The sequence below is a fragment of the Coloeus monedula genome (assembly GCF_965178545.1).
Source record: "Coloeus monedula genome assembly, chromosome: 2".
NCBI lineage: Eukaryota > Metazoa > Chordata > Aves > Passeriformes > Corvidae > Coloeus > Coloeus monedula.
In genome coordinates, this window is record NC_138782.1 from 4,651,131 (window position 1) to 4,668,925 (window position 17,795).

Genomic DNA, 17,795 nt, shown 5'->3' on the forward strand with positions numbered 1-17,795 from the left:
GTATGTTTCCGAGGCGGACTGCACTTCAGGGAACTTCTATTTTCTGCTCGGCAGCTGTAGAGGAGCAGCAGCGAAGTTTGGAGTAACACCAAGTGATGCGGGAAAAACACCCCGAGAGCAGAACACCCTCCTGCAGACACAACCCCTGCTGCTGTACACAGGTATAGCTCCGGCGGTCGCAGATCCGCTGAAAGCCTTCTTCGCAGGATGACTCCGTGGGCCACGGCGGAGGTGCTAGCGCTCTGGAAGAGAGAGGGGGGACGGGACACTAATCATAACTATTATTATTATAATAATCCAGCCCAAAGTTTCACGGGGGAGAATGTCATCCTGTGGGTTTGGCTAAGGACGTAGCAGAATATGTATTTTCCTCCTTCCCCTTCTTCCACTCCGCCGAGGGAAAACAGCTCTCCTTTTCCCTCCGCTGAGGGAAGCCAGTGTCCCGCCGCGGGGGAAGCGGAGCCTGCCCGAGTCCCCGCGGCTCGGCTCGGCGGGGGTGTGCGGGGGGAAGCCCGGGGATCGGGACAGGAGCGCAGCGGGGAGTCGGCTTTGCTGGGCAGCCGCCCCTTCCCTTCCCGGTGATCGGTGCCGGCCGCGGCGGCGGGAGGCCCGGCCCGGCGCACACCTGCGCCCCGGCCCCGGCGGTGCCCCCGGCCGCTTCCCCTCCTCCCCTTCACCTCCCCGCTCTTTTGTTGCGGAGCGCCCCGCTCCGTTTCCCCGTCCCTCCTCGCTCCCTTTGATCTCCTGCTACGGGGATTTCGGTGCCGCCGCGCACCTGAAGCGGCCCCTCGGGGGGCTCCGCCGGCCGGTCCGCGGCGGGGGCTCCGCCGGCCATGGCCCGGCGCCGGGGTGGGTCCCACCTGCGGCCCGTCCCCGCCCGTTCCCCCCCCTCCCCCGGCGCGGTGTCCGCGCTGACTGGCTCCCATCGCCTCCTCCTCCGCGCAGGTTGATCATGGTTGCCGTGACCCGCTCGCTCCTGGCGCTGCTGCTCTGCCAGGCGCTGCTGGGCGGCGCGGCCGGGCTCATGCCGGAGGTGGGTCGGCGGCGCTTCAGCGAGCCGGGCCGCGCCGCCTCGGCCGCGCAGCGCCCCGAGGACCTGCTCAGCGAGTTCGAGCTGCGCCTGCTCCACATGTTCGGGCTGAAGCGGCGGCCCAGCCCCGGCAAGGACGTCGTCATCCCGCCCTACATGCTGGACCTCTACCGCCTGCACGCGGGGCAGCAGCTGGGGCAGCCGGCGGCGCTGGGCTTTCCGCTGGAGCGGGCGGCCAGCCGCGCCAACACCGTCCGCAGCTTCCACCACGAAGGTACGGGCGGGCGGGGGCTCCGCGGGCTGCGGGAGCGGAGGGGAGGGCAGGGCCGGAGGAGGAGCGGGGGGCGGATTCCTCCCGCCGGTACCGCGGGGTTCGCGCAGTGCGGCTCCCGGCCGGGTGCGCTGCCCGACGGGCTCTGCTGAGGAGCTCTTGCTTTGCCAGCTCCCGTCTCCCCACCCTCCGTCCGCCGGGGCGCTCCGGTTTATTGACTTTTCCCGCTAAACCAGCGCGACTCCGCGTTAAGCGAGGCTGGAAAGCAGGGAAGGCTCCTTAATGCGCGGCTGAGCCGGGCCGCTGCGGAGGTTTCTAATCCTTATCTAATCCCCGTGAGAGCTCAATGAGACAATCAGTCGCGGTATCCTCGGGGTCCGCCGTCGAGCAGCGCTGCAGCCAGACCCACCTGGGCTCGCAGTGCCCGGGCTGGCCAAAGCCCCGTGGCCGCTCTTGGCTCTCACCTGCGAGGCGCCTCTGCGGCACCTCCTCGCCTGCAGCCCCCCGAGGCAGCGATTCTCTGGGGCAGACCCTCACTCAGCAGCTGGGGGCGTTTCCCGGCTCCCGTAGCCAAACTAGCGGCTGTGGCATTAACCAGGCCCGCGGAGCCGGTGGGGCGCGTGTCGCTCACGTGCTTTTTTGGGAAGCGTTTCCTCAGGTTGTAATTGTTCCTGGCTGCTGCTCTCCGCTGCTGCCGTGCAGTGGCCCCGCTGCAAAAGTAATGAAAACGCAGTTTCCCCCTGCTTTTAGAGTGGTACTGTGTCAAGAAACGATATTAATTAGTTTTTAAGTTTCTAAAAGGAGGTGGCCTCTGAGAAGTGGTTGTGCTGTTTAGTGGAAAGCCTTATCGTGAGGAAGATGAATGGTGAAGCCTAACCTCTCCTCATGCATGTTTCCCTACATGGGAAATAAAAACCTGGTAGTTAATGGGGAAAAGCCAGCGCGTGGGTCATTCATGCTAAACCCAAGGATTGTGGGCAAGGGGCTGAGCGACAGAGGAGTTGAAAGGGCAAGGTTAATAAGGTTTAGGCAAATGTAAAAATCTGCAGTTTGAAGTAGTCAAAAGCTGATTTTGTTAGAAATCAGTGTGACTCCCATTTTTTTCACTGAGTTCTCACTGCATTAGTGACTTCTTGAGAGCAGAAGTTTGTCTTGTGACCATTCAAAATATTTGTATATTAGCAAATACTGGTCTGATCCTGAAATACCGTGAGGCTGAGCCTTACCTTATGCAAAAAGTTGTACTGGATTCAAAGGGGAATGGTTACACGACTAAGAATTGCTAACAGGAGTTATGGCTTCCCCTTAGAAAGTGATGGGGGTTTTTTCCTTCTTCAGTGTTTAGCACTGAAATTTAAAACCTTGAGAAAGTTTTATTTTTGGGAAATACTTTGTACTTCTTAATGTCTGTAGCAACAATGTAGTTAGCAACCCTAGGTATACTGTACTCCTTCTGAAGCTCCATTTAGTTATTACTCAAAGGTGGGAATGGCCTGTAGTTTAGTGACTCCTTGAATGTTTGGTTTTGGTGGTTTTATAAACTTCTTGTTTGCAGATGACTTTGTTTCATTATCTCTTTACCATCCATCCTATTTTAGCAGTTGAATCGTCCTGCTGTTCTTTATGGCCCTTTTGGGTAAATACTGGGGCGTGCTTTGTAAAGTACCGTTATGGATGCTGAGTTCCCTGTCGCTAAGTAAAGATACAAAAATCCATACGTTAAGATTTGTAGGTCACCTAAATCGCAGAGTAATGTTTTTCAGAATGGAGTTTAAGGGATTGATGTTAGAGCTGTATTCTCAGAAAAAATCAGAAATGCAACAGTTACCCAAAGTCCTCCATCAGTTTTAATGATTCCCCAATAAATACAGTGCTTGACTTTTTTCATTTGTGTCCTTGAAGTCCCACTTAATGCTGTATATTTCTTGCTTCTAATGATAACTTACCTGGAAGGCAGAGGCCACCAGGATCCAATCCAAATGTGTAACAATAAATTTTTAACTTGATGCTATACATGCTTGCATAAACAAGCTAACAAGGGAGACAGTATTTTCTGCCTGAAAGTCTTTCAGGTCTTGTGTGTCACATGTGGTAGCTGTCATTTGAAAGCTGCCAACAGCAGACAGTCTTAAGGGGTTTGCTTGCCTGTCTCAGTTTCTGATTTTTTCCTTTTTTTCTCTTTTTTTTAATTTTCCCTGTTTAATCAAATTAGAAGTTTTGGAAGAACTGCCAGAAACAAGTGGGAAAACATCACGGCGTTTCTTCTTTAATTTAACTTCCATCCCTAATGAGGAGTCTATCACCTCAGCTGAACTCCAGATTTTTCGGAAACAGGTGCACGGAGCCTTTGAGAACAACAGCAGCTACCATCATCGTATTAATATTTATGAAATTATAAAGCCAGCCACAGCCACCTCTAAGGACCCTGTCACAAGACTTTTGGACACCAGGTTGGTGCATCATAATGCAAGTAAATGGGAAAGTTTTGATGTAACGCCAGCTGTTTTGAGGTGGATTGCACATGGACAACCTAATCATGGGTTTGTGGTAGAGGTGGTTCACTTGGACAAAGAGAACAGTGCCTCCAAGAGGCACGTTAGGATTAGCAGGTCTTTACATCAGGATGAAGATAGCTGGTCTCAGCTCAGGCCATTGTTAGTGACGTTTGGGCATGATGGCAAGGGACACCCGCTCCATAAAAGAGAAAAGCGTCAAGCGAAACACAAACAGCGTAAACGCCACAAATACAGTTGCAAAAGGCATCCGTTATATGTGGACTTCAATGATGTGGGGTGGAATGACTGGATTGTTGCCCCGCCGGGGTATAGTGCCTTTTACTGCCATGGGGAATGTCCTTTTCCACTGGCAGACCATCTAAACTCAACAAACCATGCCATTGTTCAGACTTTGGTCAATTCAGTGAATTCCAAAATCCCCAAGGCTTGCTGTGTGCCGACAGAACTGAGTGCTATTTCCATGCTCTACCTTGATGAAAATGAAAAAGTTGTATTAAAGAACTATCAAGATATGGTTGTGGAGGGTTGTGGGTGCCGCTAACACAGCAAATATATTAGACAAATGCAAAAAAAAAAAAAAAATAGCTGACACTTTAATATTTCCCAATGAAGACTTTATTTATGTAATGAAATGGAAAGAAAAAAAACACAACTATTTTGAAAATATATTTATGTCTACGAAAAGGTTGGGAAAACAAATATTTTAATCAGAGAAATATTCCTTTAAAGATTTTAAATGTATTTTAGTTGTACATTTTATATGGGTTTAACCCCAGCACATGAAGTATAATGGTCAGATTCTTATTTTGTATTTATTTACTATTATAACCACTTTTTAGAAGAATAGCTAATTTGTATTTATATGTAATCAAAAAAGAAAAAAATATAGGGTTTGTACATAATTTTCCAAAATTGTAGCTGTTTCAATTGTGTGTATTTAAGTTGAAAAGAATACATGGAAGGTTACTATGGCAAAGTGCATAGCACATTTGCTTTCTGCTGTGCTACTGTTAAGGTCACAAGTTCAAGTCCAGAAAAAAGTGGATAATCCACTCTGCTGACTTTCAAGATTATATTGTACAATTCTCAGGAATGCTGCAGGGTGGGCTGTCCAATCCATGAGAACTGGCATCCTCTTTAGGTGGAACATTTGGATAAGAACCAGACGTTGCTGATCTAGTATAAATACTGCTATTCCCAACTAATTTGCAGTGTGACTATAAGGGCCAAGAGAAATCCTATGGGAAGTGGGGGTGGGGGAAGACTGAATCCTTTCTAGACCTACAGAAAAGTGAATGTTTGATGTTTCCTTTAAAAGTCCTTCCTTTAAAAGTCCTGGCCAAATATAAAGTAATAAAAACTAAAATGTCATCCTTTTTTTTTTTTTGTGATTATCTATGCTAAAGAGGATTACTTACCTAATTTGTACCAGCCCTTGTCTTTAACAGTTGGAAAAGCCTTGCGTACTTCCTCACCTCAGATGAGATCTCACTTCTGTGGAGTGTAACAGTGAAATTATTCTGCAATTTTTGCCCTACAATACAGCAAGCTGTTGTCATATGCAGCCTCCTCTCTAACCTCAGCTGATGGTTTTGCTGTTTGGCAGATTAGCCTCTCTTCATTTCCAGGGTTTTGTGTTTGAAATGCCTTTTTTTTTTTTTTTTTTCCTTCCCAAATGTTTAAATCTATTTCAGATAATAAATCATAGAATTCTGATATTTCTTTCTGAGAAGTCCAGTCTGTAAGAGGAAAATGGTTCACTTGTGCAGTCACTGCAAGAACAACTTGTGCTTGCATCATCTTATTGTTTTTTAAATGCTTCAATGTAAGGGGCAAAAGTGTGATTTACAGCTGGCAAACAGAGCATTAAAGCTGATACTGATTGTGCCTGTTGTGTGTTCCACGCCTGGTGTGGCAGGCAGGTCCTGGGGCGAGCAGGCAGAGCCTGGGGGTGTTGTGTGAAAGTTGTACTGAAATAGGAGAGCAGGAAAGGAGCTTAAATGGGCTTCTTGGTCATCCCCTTGAGCTCTGTTGTGGGTCCAGTTCTGGATTTGGTGAATGAGGCAACACTTCCTAAAGCCGTGTGTGCAATGGGCCCTTTGGGGACCCCTCTCAGTCAGCTGTGGGAATCTCTGATTTGGACCTCCTACCAGCCTAATGTTTTTTTAATGAACCCCTCTTTTTTCCTCCTGGCCCTCTCCAAACTCCTCCTTTTTTTACCAGAATCATCTGGGTTGCAGCAATGGTACTAGCTAGATGGGTTGATCAGAAAGGCTAACTTGATGGTGTCTTACAGGTCCTCTTGTAGAAGAGTTCTTTACTGTTATTCATCACAAAATGCAGGGTACAGAGGATAGGAGAGGAAAAACTAATTGCCTGTTGGCTGCTTCCATTTTGTTCTTGTGAGCTTAAAAATCTCTTGGGCTGTAAGGTTCTGTGGTGAGATAAAACTGATGTATTTCTTTGCAGCAGCAGTGTTTTTCACAGCTGTCAGAGAACAATCCACCACTCTGCAGTTGGACTCTGCTCATTCTTGAGAGGCAGCTGGTGTTGGTTGGGCTGATAGTACATAGCAGCCTATGTGTTGGCTGAGTGGACAATCTCCGGGTGCTTTTTCAAAACACTGGTGCTGTTTTGGTGGCTGATGTTTCTAGGGATGAAGCATCTCGTATTGATTTACACACCAGGAGCTTATTTTGCCTTTTGCTTGTTGCCAGCTTTCCTGGTGCTGGATGAGTTTGTGGCCGTTGCTTTGGCAAGGCTGTTGGTGCTGCAGTGGAGGTTCAGCAAGGATTTGGTGTTTGTGATGTGTGGTTGTGCAGTCAAGTCATGGCTGTTACTGTACTGTAAAACCAAAGCTTGCTAAAGCTGAAAAGTGCTGAAATTTTAATGATGAGCATGAAAGATGTGATCCTAAACCTGTGAAATGGGTAAAGAACCCACAGGATTTCTAACCAGATCCTCAGCTCTGGTGTTGCAAGACTGAAGTCTCACAGCTCCTTCATGTGTAACGAGACTGAGGGAGGCTCTTTACAGAGTGGTGACTGCTTTACTTCTCCTGTAAGGCATGAGAACACGTTGATGCTAATCTTGTTGCCAAAAAATTGGCTACAGCACTTGTCTCTGCATGAGCAGGAGCCGGCTCATGGCGTGGTGCTACATTCCTTGCGCAGGCAAACCTCCCGGTGCTTGACAAGGAATTGCATCCTTAATAAAATATACTGGGAGGCCAATGTATCATTGCAAACTTAAGACCCACTCTTGTAAGCATTTCTTCAACTGCTTGGTGTTAGCCACAGAATCATCAGTTCCATACTGATTTTGAGGAGGAAATACGCATGTGTTAAGCTCAGCACATCAATACGTTTCCACAGAATTGGCTTTGTAATGTACCTTTAAAGCCTTAACCTTAACCTCACTCTCTAGGTCGGAGATGTGAGAGTGCTGCACTAAAGACTTTGTTTAGGACTTAAAGTAAAAGAAACAGAACAAACTTTCACAGATGAGTAGTAGTAGGAAGTTCTCCTAGAGATCAGCTGGGTTCCTGAATTCTTTTAGATAGGGTTGATGATCAGACAGCCTTTCTGAAGGGTTTGGGCTTTCTGGCATCTTTTTAAACTCTGGGAATGACTGCTTAATAATGCTAAATACTAAAGGTATGCTGTTACCACAGCACACTAGTACGTACTTTAGTTCTTTAGTACTTATTAGAGTTATAGTACTCTACAAGGAGCAATGAGCTATTTTTTCCTCTTAAGAGGGGAAAAAGCAAAATATTTTGAAGGCGAAGTAGCCTTTGTTACCCTATAGCTCCTAAACATTTTGCTTCTAGGCACTTATATAATCTATATAGGCAGAGATTGTGATAGATAATGTCACCCTTTGTGCATTTCAGATAAGCATCTCTCTAAACACAAATGTGATCAGCATGTCTCCTTGTCCTTTTGAGACTCAGTAGCAGCTTTGTCGAGTGGCTTGATAATTTTTGCGCCAAATTCAGTTGGACTTCTGAGGTCAGCAGCATGTAGAGGAGGATCTTCAGTTGAGGTAAGCTCTCCCGAGAGCACTGGCCATTCCCACCGAGCAGGGGCTGCTCAGCTGGGCTCCCCTGGGCTCATCACAGCCAGGTGTGGACCCCTTCCCTGCCCATACAGGGTTTGGGTGGCCACATCCCTGCTCCCCCCACCCTGCCAGGCAGGTGAGGTCTCACATCCCCACCCGTGAGGTGCAGAGAGGAACATGACTTGTACTCTCAGCTTTGGAGGAGAAGCTCATCCACACTGCATTTATATTAGACCCACTTTGCTGCACTATTAGAAGAGGATAATTATTGAGTTATTTTATTGTACGGTTATTCCTAAGTTGTTGATTTTTGGGATGGTATTTTATTGATTTTGGGAGGCAGCTAATTGCCATATGGCAGCTTGATGTTCATGTTTTATGAAGATCAGGAAACAAAAGTTTATGAAACAAAAGCTTTTGTATAGTAACTGCAGAGTTTCAAGAACTGTTTTATACTTCCTGACAGTGCAGGTCTGGCTTAATGGTTTGTTTTTACTGCTTAAGAGTGTAAACCTTTCTTTAGCCGATGTGTGGAAATTATATCCTCATCCCGCATTACGCATTTCACATTGCTCATTACTCATTCCTGCTTTCATTGCTGCCATCTGTAATCAGAGCTTTACTGTTTCAACTGCATGCAAAATGCTCCTATCCTTTGCACAGTAAGATACTTTTCCTTAGCACTCACCCACCCTTTCAAAAACAGAAAAAGGGGGGGCAAAGTGGGACAAAAAACGGGGAGGAAAAACCTACCCTGTCTATATTGTTTTTCTCTGTTTTGGGTGGAGTCTGTGTTAGATTTTGGTTGCTAGATGGTTTCTGTAGTAACAAGCAGAGTAAAATCCAAGCCTGAAAAGGCACTTTTAAAGGTGCCATATCTTGCCTGGAGTATTATTTATCTAATTATGGATATGGAATGTTAAGTGTCTACTTTATATCAAGGCAACCCCTTTTGGTAGGGCAGACTGCTGCTAGGAGAACTCAGTATGTTGTGATCTTAAAACGGGAGACCCACAAATCTTGTTCCCACTTGACTTAAGCTCTGAAAATAATAACAAAAAAGCCAAAGGCATTAAAATGCATTTTTAAAGATTGTTACAGGCACGGACCACTTTGTTTTTGAGTTACATAGGAAAGGAACAAGAAGCTAGGTTCAGAAGGACACTTGGATTTTACATGTAACTGCAGTAACAAGGGTGTTGGATACAAGCAGCGGTGGTTTGTTTTGTTAGATTACTGTGTACAAAGAAAAAAATCCCAGTTCCTTCAGAATATAACTTTGCTGTACTCCAATTTTTTTGTTTTGTTTTGTTTAGTTCTCCAAAGAGGTTTTGCAGGTGTGTGAGAAAGTAGGCACACACGTGGTTACTGCTTTTGCCTTGCTTGGGCACAAAAAGAGTTCTAAAAGTATTTTAAGATTACTAGTTTCCCATCTCTCCAGTACTAATCCTTCATTACCTGTATTCCTGACAGCCTTGCCTGCAACAAGCAGTAATGGTTTCCTAAGGTGGAGTTTCCTGTCTTTGGAATCTCGTCACCTGTCAGTGCCCTCCAGGATTTAGCAACCTTCTCTCTGTGAGCCTTGTGAAATGGTAACTTAGAAAAGCAGGTACACCGGGTTTGTCCTGGTTCTGTGTCCTTTGCAGAGGCAGGTTTGTCCCAGCCTTCAGCAGGCATCTTAGTTTGGGAAGGGTCTGAAGGTGTGCACCCACTGGGCACAGCAGGGGCACCCCATAACAGCAAGGGACTGTCTGTGTAACTTGTCAGAAGTCTGAGGGCCAGAGCTCATTCCCATCTGTATTTCCATAGCACTGTGAAGGTACTCAGCTGGAATGCCTGCCTGGGCTTGTGTTGCCCTCTACAGAAGAACAGAGGCTGAGAGCTCTTGGACCTCTCCAGGGGCAGGGAATTTGCAGTGGGCAGCCTGGTTCTCAGCTCAGGGGAGGTGGGTTTGCTCTTTGCAATTTGTTCTTGCTGGGGCTTCTGCAAAATATGCTTGGCTGCCTCCATGGAAATTAGACCGTGGCCACCGGATGAGGTCTGCAGTGGAAGGGAGCAGATCAGTGTGGGTTTAGTTTGAGAAAAGACAGGGGTTATAATCAGGGATGTAGGGAAGGGCCCTGCAGGCTTTTGAATCTGAAAGTGTTAAAAGCTTCTAGGGGGACTTCAGGTAGAAAGATCAGAGCAGCGAATTGATAACATTATGAAAGTTCAGGTTCCCACAACAGCTGGACTATGGAAGATTTACAATTTAATGAGGCTGATAATCCCATTAGAGATTAAATTAAGAAGGTTTTTCTGGGAGATCACCAAGAAAATGAATATTGTACTGTAGCTTGGCTTGTAATGCCAAGGCAATGGAGAGCTGACATGTACTTCTTGCACTGCAGGACACTGTTTCATTCAGTGTGTCTCATTAAAACAAAGCATTCAGCTCCAGCAGTGTTTCACTACAAACAGAAGCAAATTATTGTTATTATTTTTTATTACTATTATTACTATCATCATCGTCTTCCTGGAAACACTATGTAGATTAAAAGATGGAAATATCAACCAGATCTGCAAATCAGCACAGCTCTACTGCATTGGTTCTCAGACAATCCAGTTGTTTTTATTAGAGCAAATCATCAGAAGGCAGGGTGACCATGTATAAAAAATAATGTATTTAAGGTAACGATTGACATAACTCCTGTAGCTTGCACAAACCACTTTTTACAGCATCCTGCACATCCTAGTGATGGGAAAGTGTTGTATGGAATAATGGCTCTGTAACCACAGACTTCAAAAGTGTAGAATGTCTGCGGCATGATGGAAATAGCTGTTTCCACATCAATAATATACTTACAGGCATATTGAAGCTTAATTGCAAGGCCAGTGGTGATGGGAGGAGGAAGGGGGAAGGGCTATCTGCCTGTGGCTGCCTCTGCTTTACAGCCAGAAACAAGGATACAGTTCATGATAAACTTGACTTCTGCATTTTTTTCTTGTGATTTATTGATAACTCCATATGGGACTTCACAGAGCAAAGGAGCTATTGACTCCTTAGGAGTTAGGAAGAGAGGCAGGGTTTGTACTATTTCTTGTAAGCATCACTCTGGCTGTTGCATTAAATGATTCTGTTTTAAGGGCAGTTCTACTACAACTTTTTTACCTGCTTGTATTTTCTCTCTTCCTTTGAATGAAAAAAACCTTTTACTTAAAAGCAATCTCTCACTTAAGCCCAGCTTTTTTTGGTCTACTTTTGTGAAGAATCCTGATTTTCTGGTTGACGTCATAATGGTAGAATGAAGGCAGTTTTGATGTCACAATCTGTTACTATTGGACCAAGTCCTAAGGCACATGGAATATGTTTTCCTAGCCCTGGCACTGTAAATGAAAGGTGGGCCCAACAGCTTTAAGTGAAAAAATGAGGAGTTTTGTTTTGCAGACCATTGGTATTATTGTTACTCTTTTATTCCTGTTGTTCAAATGACAAATGTGTTGTCATTTTACTGCTTTCAGTGCACAGACTTACAGCAGGATTAAAGCTTCCCTTGCTGGAATCTCGTGAGGACACCATGGAGCCTGAGATTCTTAAAAAGAAAATTTCCCCACATTCTCTGGGGAGAGGCCTCAGAATGGCACCTTGAGACTCAAAGATCAGAAGGAAATGGAATTGAAGTTCTCCTTTGCTTAACCACTAGTACTTTTAAAGTCCATCAACATTTTTGGTTGTTTAGGATTAGCAGTAACCCATGTTCTCTAGATGTTATTACTGAGGGGAGGATCAAAGACTAATTGATTCATATTTCCTGGTCTGGTGATTTTTATTTTTTTTTTCTTTTGTGTTGTTTTTTGCTTTAGAAATAGTTAATGGTTAACTACTTCTTGATGCGCTGGGCAAAGAAGTCTCCCAGCTTTGCAGATGAAAAGATTTTCATCTTTGAAAATATAACCCAAATGTACCCTAGAGGGCAGAGTCATTTAGAGCGAGCTCCTGCACACCTGCCAGGTTACTGGTGCGTGCCCACTGCCAGTTCCTTGGAGAGAGGGACCAAGCCCTGGGAAAATGGTGTTGGGAGCGTGGGTGGAGCCTTCTGGCTTCTGTGAGCAGCAAAAAAGTGGAGAAAGTAGTTTGTGACTCTTCTGGGTGCAGGTTCTGAGAAAAAAAACCCCAACCAACAAAAATCCATTAAAAAAAAAAAAAAAAAAAATCAGTGTTTTGCAAACAGCTCCCTATAAGCCAGCAGGCCATGCTGTTGCAGCTTGGGCCTTCTGGAGGGTCTGAGCCTTTTTTTGAGGGTTGCATTTAATTTTCAAATAGAGGCAGCTTAATTTTTGTTTCATAGCAAAGAAAATAATCACAGTGTTGCCTTTTGCAAGAGCTTTTTCTTCTTGAGACCTGAGCCACTTAGGGGGTTACTGCCTACTTTTCCATTTAAGTGGTGAGCAAAGTTTGTTGTCAGGCCTTTCTCCATGAGCCTGAGTGTCTGGGAAGAATCTGGGAAGGTCTTTGCAGCTCCTCTCATATGGGAGTACTTCCTTCAGGGTTTCAGGCTCCATTCCTCTCTTCTTTACCTCATTCATCTGGGGGGAGGGGAGGGGAGAAAGAAAAAAGAAGGTCAAGTACTGGGATACTTTGAAGAGTGTGCCTCTACCAAGCTTTGGTTTTTCTCTCTTCCTGGAACTCTCATTACATGATCCTGGTTTTCTGAGCCAATTGTTAGCCCAAGGCCAAATCCTTAACCTTGGGCTAGATAACAAAAGCACAGCTGAGGTGATCTTGACTCCTTTAAAAAGGCTGTCTACTCTTTGATGCACTCAGAATGAGACGCATAATTAATTTTAGTTCCAAAGGTTGTTCTTAGCATGGGAAATTAGCAGCTTCCATGATAAAAAGTCAGCATGTTAGGGATGTGTGTGTATGTGCTTTATGTTGATCTGTCTTCCACTGCATTCCACATCCTGATGGGTGTTGGTGTGTCTAGGGAGAAGCTGAGACCAAATCCTATCTGGGAAGTTTTGCTTCGTGCCTGCATCTGTTCATACCACGGCCTGAGGACTTTGTGCCAACGATAGGAATCAGCATTTGGAAAATGTAGCTTTCTGACTCGCAGCTCTAAATGTAATTGGAGTGTATGCTCAGGAGAAATTGGGAGCAATGTTTTTAATGGATGTCAAAACTGGTTTGGGAAGTACAGCCCTCACCAAGGACCCCAGAGGCAAGAGAGAGGCCAATGGGTGTCATTCAGTGCAATGTCTGGCAGTGCTCTGCAGAAACTCTCTTTATGGTGTGGAGCTCTCTCCAACAGGTCCTTTCTGGGTTTTTCCCTTGGGACAAGACTCCTCCACCATTATCCTGTTTTGCTGAAGTCTCTGTGCTTCTCTGAATAACTTTGTGGGTTTATTTTTGTGCTGTAGCCTAGCAAGCCTGATGGCAAGAAACAGCATCACTGGTGCTGTAGTGTCAAGTGGGCCAGGTCACGAAAAGTAGTGGAATTTAGAGGCAGGCTGACAGCAATGGGAAGGGCTTTTGTGGGTAAAACTTAGCAGGAAATGCTGTATAACAGTGAAATACTGCATCAGGAAAAAGAGGAGCGTAGCAGCGGGGCCACCAGACCAAGGACAGGAGAGACAGCAAACTACTCAGCTGTGGAGCTGGAATTGGAAAAGTCCCTTGCTGTCCCTGTGTGCTAATTCTCAAATAGCTCTTCCTGCCTCCTAAGTGTTTTGTAATGATATGTACCTTAAAGAATTTGGAGATGCCTAAATGCACTGCTGTTTATCCTGTAGGGTAGAGATAGATAGCTCCATTATATGGCATAATGACAGGTTTCATCCCTTGGTAACCAGTTTGCATGAGGACCAGGTCTGGCCAGTATTAAATTGGAAAGCAAAGATGGCTTTGTGATTAAGGTGCTGGAGTGGGACGCTGGAAATCTGGGTTCAAGTTGTGGGTCAGCCATAAACTCCCTGTGTGACCTTGAGCAATATAATTATTCCAAGACTTCAAAGGTATCTAAACAATTTGGACACCCATTTTCCAGTCATTTTAATTAACTGGGATGCTTTGAAATGCTCAGCTTTAATCTCCTTGTGCCTAGGATTCTTGTTTGTAAAGCCAGGATAAGAATATTTCCTTGCGCATGAGGAGGATGTGTGCATTAGGGATTGGGAAGTGTGCAGCCGCTCAGAATGCGCCAGCTACGGAGCTTGCAAGCATGCTGAGGGGGGAACACGCTGAGGGGTTTAAATCCAGGTGTGGGTGCTTTGTGCAGGACAAACAGCCCATTCCATGCGGGCAGGAACTGGGGGATAGTGCCTTACTGTGATATATTGCCTTCCTTTTGGTTCATGGGGGATGAACACCACCGCAAGTAAATGCAGCCAAAATATTCGCTGAGAGCAACAGCTCATTTCTTCAGGATTTCATTTTGCTCCATAACAACATCTTGCTGTTTCTTTAGTATCCTGCCATTCTTTAATACTGAATATTAAATTTTTACAAGACAGAATGAGTAGTTATTAACATTTCCATTTCTGGACTTCATAACAGGCCGTGCTCCCCCTTTAACGTCACCTACAGTTCTGTCCCTTTGCCTGCTGTTATGTGACTGTGTAATGAAAAGCCTGCAATGCACACAGGCAGAAGGAAGGGTTAAAAGAGCCAAGGGAGTCTTTAATTCCTTCATTTTCTGACTTTTGTGGGTTTAATACACAATCTTAACATTCCATTAGTAAGTGGTTGCATTTTTTTTTTCTTTTTAACCGAAGAGATTAAAGGTTCCTTCAGATTTTGCATTTTTTCACTACCGTTTAGTCGTGTCAGTTTTGCGTGCTAGGCAGGCAGGAGGTGAAAATCTGTCCTCAGTGGCCATTGGTGCTGCTCCCAGAGCCCAGTGATGGATGTCTGAGAGTCTATAGGGGACTGCTGTTCCCTAAAGAATGTCTACATGGTAGGGAAATGTTTCCAAACCCCTGGATCTTGGGTTCCTCACTGACCATTACCCAGTGGGTAAAGGGCTTTGTAAATTGCTTGCAAAACCCCGAAGTGTTATGTGCTGTCAGAATATCTGATCCTGCTCGTTAGGATATTAATCAATATGCCAGTGGTAAATAGATGTTGAAATGAGGCTTCATGTTTAAATGTGAAGGAAAGAGATGGCTGCTGCTTCTAAACAGCTTCCACTGAATCAGTTGCATGGTGGCACTGGTATGAATCAAATCAGTCCTTTTCACTCTTCTGTCCATTGGCTCCTTATGATCATTGCTCTGTGGGCAAGAAAACCTGACTTCCCCACTTTGGGTTAGCACTGTGGTAGGCTGGCAATGGAGAAACTTATTTATCATAACTAGCTCTCAAATCTGCCTGTCAAGATGTATTTTTTCCCTTGAAATTTGGGGTTCAAAGCAACCACCAACCAGAGCTTCTTTAATGTGCTTGTGGGGTAGGTGAGCAACTATTTCTCAGTTTTATTCTAAGTTCTGTATTCTGAGCATTCTGGACATGGTATAGCAAATCTTGCTCTAAAACTTCACTGAAATAAGATAGTGAAGATTCTGGTTGTAATTTTCACTGAAAACCAGCAACCAACAGTTATAAAGGATTTGGAGTTGAAGCTGGTATTTTCAAAGATTTTCCTATTACTGAGACTGTTTTTTACTGAAAGCGCGCTGGTGAGAATGTACTGTCAAATTATTACTTCATATACGTACAAGCAAATATAGTCTCTAAATATTTTGCAGAATAAGAACTGCTTTAGGATTAGTCAACTAAACATTTTCAGATGGCTTCACCTTTTAAAATGTGGTAATTTATCTCTGTTTGGTAGGTGCACAGTTTAGAAACAAAACCAAACAAAAAAGGAAAAGATCATGTCTAGATATGTACCAAAAGTTAAAATTACTTTAGATAAAGAAAATTGCCTTTGGATTTTCCAGGGGAAAATAATGCAATGAATTAACTGAATAAGATAAAGAACTAAATATGCCAATGACTTTTTTTTTTTAGTGGCCTGATTCATGTTCTTATTACCTATTTTGTACTCTTGGCCCATTAAAAACTTTTGGATAGAACTTAATTTAGTACATTGTTACCAACTCTGATATCTGCCTGATTTTATCAAAGTTCATGAACCCTTTGAGCGGCGACCCCCCTCATGCCCCTGGGGTTCTGGAGAGGGATTTATGGTTTCATGTGCAAAACAGTGTGAAACTTGGCACTTTCACATGGCCTGATCTGACAGCTCCAGGAGCTCTAAGTGAGCTCAAACCAGCTCAAGAGGTAAAGTAAAGCTTTATTGAAACTTGCTGGAACTTGGACCAAATTCCAGTTTAAAAAACCTGGCCCTTAAGTGTCCTGTCATTGCCTTATCATTGACATGGAGGAAATCCACCCTGTGTGGCTGTTGTGAAGACAAATTCAGGAACATTTACCAGGTGCTCCAATGAGGATGGTGACAGTGGTGGTGTTGGAGCAGGAGTGCTCAGAACAGAGGTCAGTGACCCAGAGATGTGAATGTCTTAACAGTCGGTGTATGGATAGAAGTCCTGAGTTCCTTCCTGCTGAAGAGCCGGGCCAGGCCGGTCATTAGGGCTGTCTGACAGGGTGAATGAGTCACAGTCAAATCAGACACTCGTTTACATCACCAGGCTTCTTCAGGGCCTGTGCAAACTGCAAGCTCCAGCTCATACTGAAGGCCAGGTCTGCATTTGCTAACTCTGCTTTCACTGAGCTTGGATGATTATGAGGGGGAATTCAGCTAAAGGTCAAAAAACCCACTTGTCTCCTCATTTATAAACCAGCAAAGGTGCAGCCAGTATCCAGGTTCATTAAAATACAGCATCAGGTTCCTAAAGTTCTGCAGTTCTGCAGATCCTGTCATTTTTAAAAGAATTGAAGTCCCTGGCAGTCACTGGAACTGACTGATGCTGGGGACTGGGCCCACAAGGTACAGAAATATTTCTTCCTTTACTCGCTTCCTGGCCTTGCCCTCTGGACTGTCTGGCTTTGGAGCTTTCATCACTCAGGTAGGTCATGTTATGCCTCTTCCTACCAGGTCCCAAAACAAGCCAGTGTTGCTCACCCGAACTGGCTGTCAGTGAATATTTCTGTGCTGCATTGCTGGTATTTCTACACTGTCTGAAGCACTCCAGGGATCCTCCATGGGTGGATTTGTCAAAATGGACCTCTTTCAAAGGGGCTTGTGATTGTTTCATTTATGTGGTGTGGATTCCAGCTGTGATCCTACAGTGTGCTTGTGATGACAGCACCTCGGCCTATAAAGTCACAGTAGGAATATTCTGCTGTTAACTCATGCAAAAGGCTGGTTATCGAGAACTGGGTTTGTTTTTCTGACCATGGGCAAACCCTTTCAGGAGAACATGAAACTCCCCCCATCTGCTGGAAGGAGCAGTGTGATGGGGATAAGCAATTTGGGAGATGTGTGGAATATGCAAGGGACAACATTTTGGTACTGGTGCTGGACAAGTTGACTGGTGGAAGCTGGATCTGCTGCTCCTGAGTAACGAAGAACTGTTTCGGGAGGACTTGGCTGCAGTGTCATGAGATGGCTGGTTAAGAACCTGAGGGAAGTGAGAAAAGCAAGTAATATAATAATCACTCAAAATTTCAAGCATGTGGACTTTGGCTTGTTCAAGGAACTGGTAAGCAGAATCTCCTGGGAGTCTGCCCTGGAGGGCAGCAAGACCCATGGAAGGTCCTTGATCTTCAAGGACAGCCTCCTCAAAGCAGCAGAACAGTCCATCCTGATGTTCAGGATGCTGAGCAGGTATAGCAGGAGGCCAGCGTGACTGAACGGGGAACTCCTGACTGATTTCAAATGCAAAACGGAACAGTATGGAGGTGAAAGCAGAGACAAGCAACCAAAGAGGAACACAGAAATGTTGCCTGGGCATGTAGGAACAGAGTTAGGAA

At 45.1% G+C, this 17,795-nt stretch overlaps 1 protein-coding gene across 1 annotated transcript; it reads left to right on the plus strand.

The window, feature by feature from the left end:
- Nucleotides 1-952: 952 nt before the first annotated feature.
- On the plus strand, nucleotides 953-4,358 carry BMP2 (bone morphogenetic protein 2; the record flags this gene model as incomplete). The annotated part of the gene is made up of 2 exons (XM_082300466.1): nucleotides 953-1,304; nucleotides 3,514-4,358. The coding sequence occupies 2 exons, from the start codon at nucleotides 953-955 to the stop codon at nucleotides 4,356-4,358; spliced, it is 1,197 nt and encodes a 398-aa protein (XP_082156592.1).
- Between the last annotated feature and the right edge of the window lie 13,437 nt (nucleotides 4,359-17,795).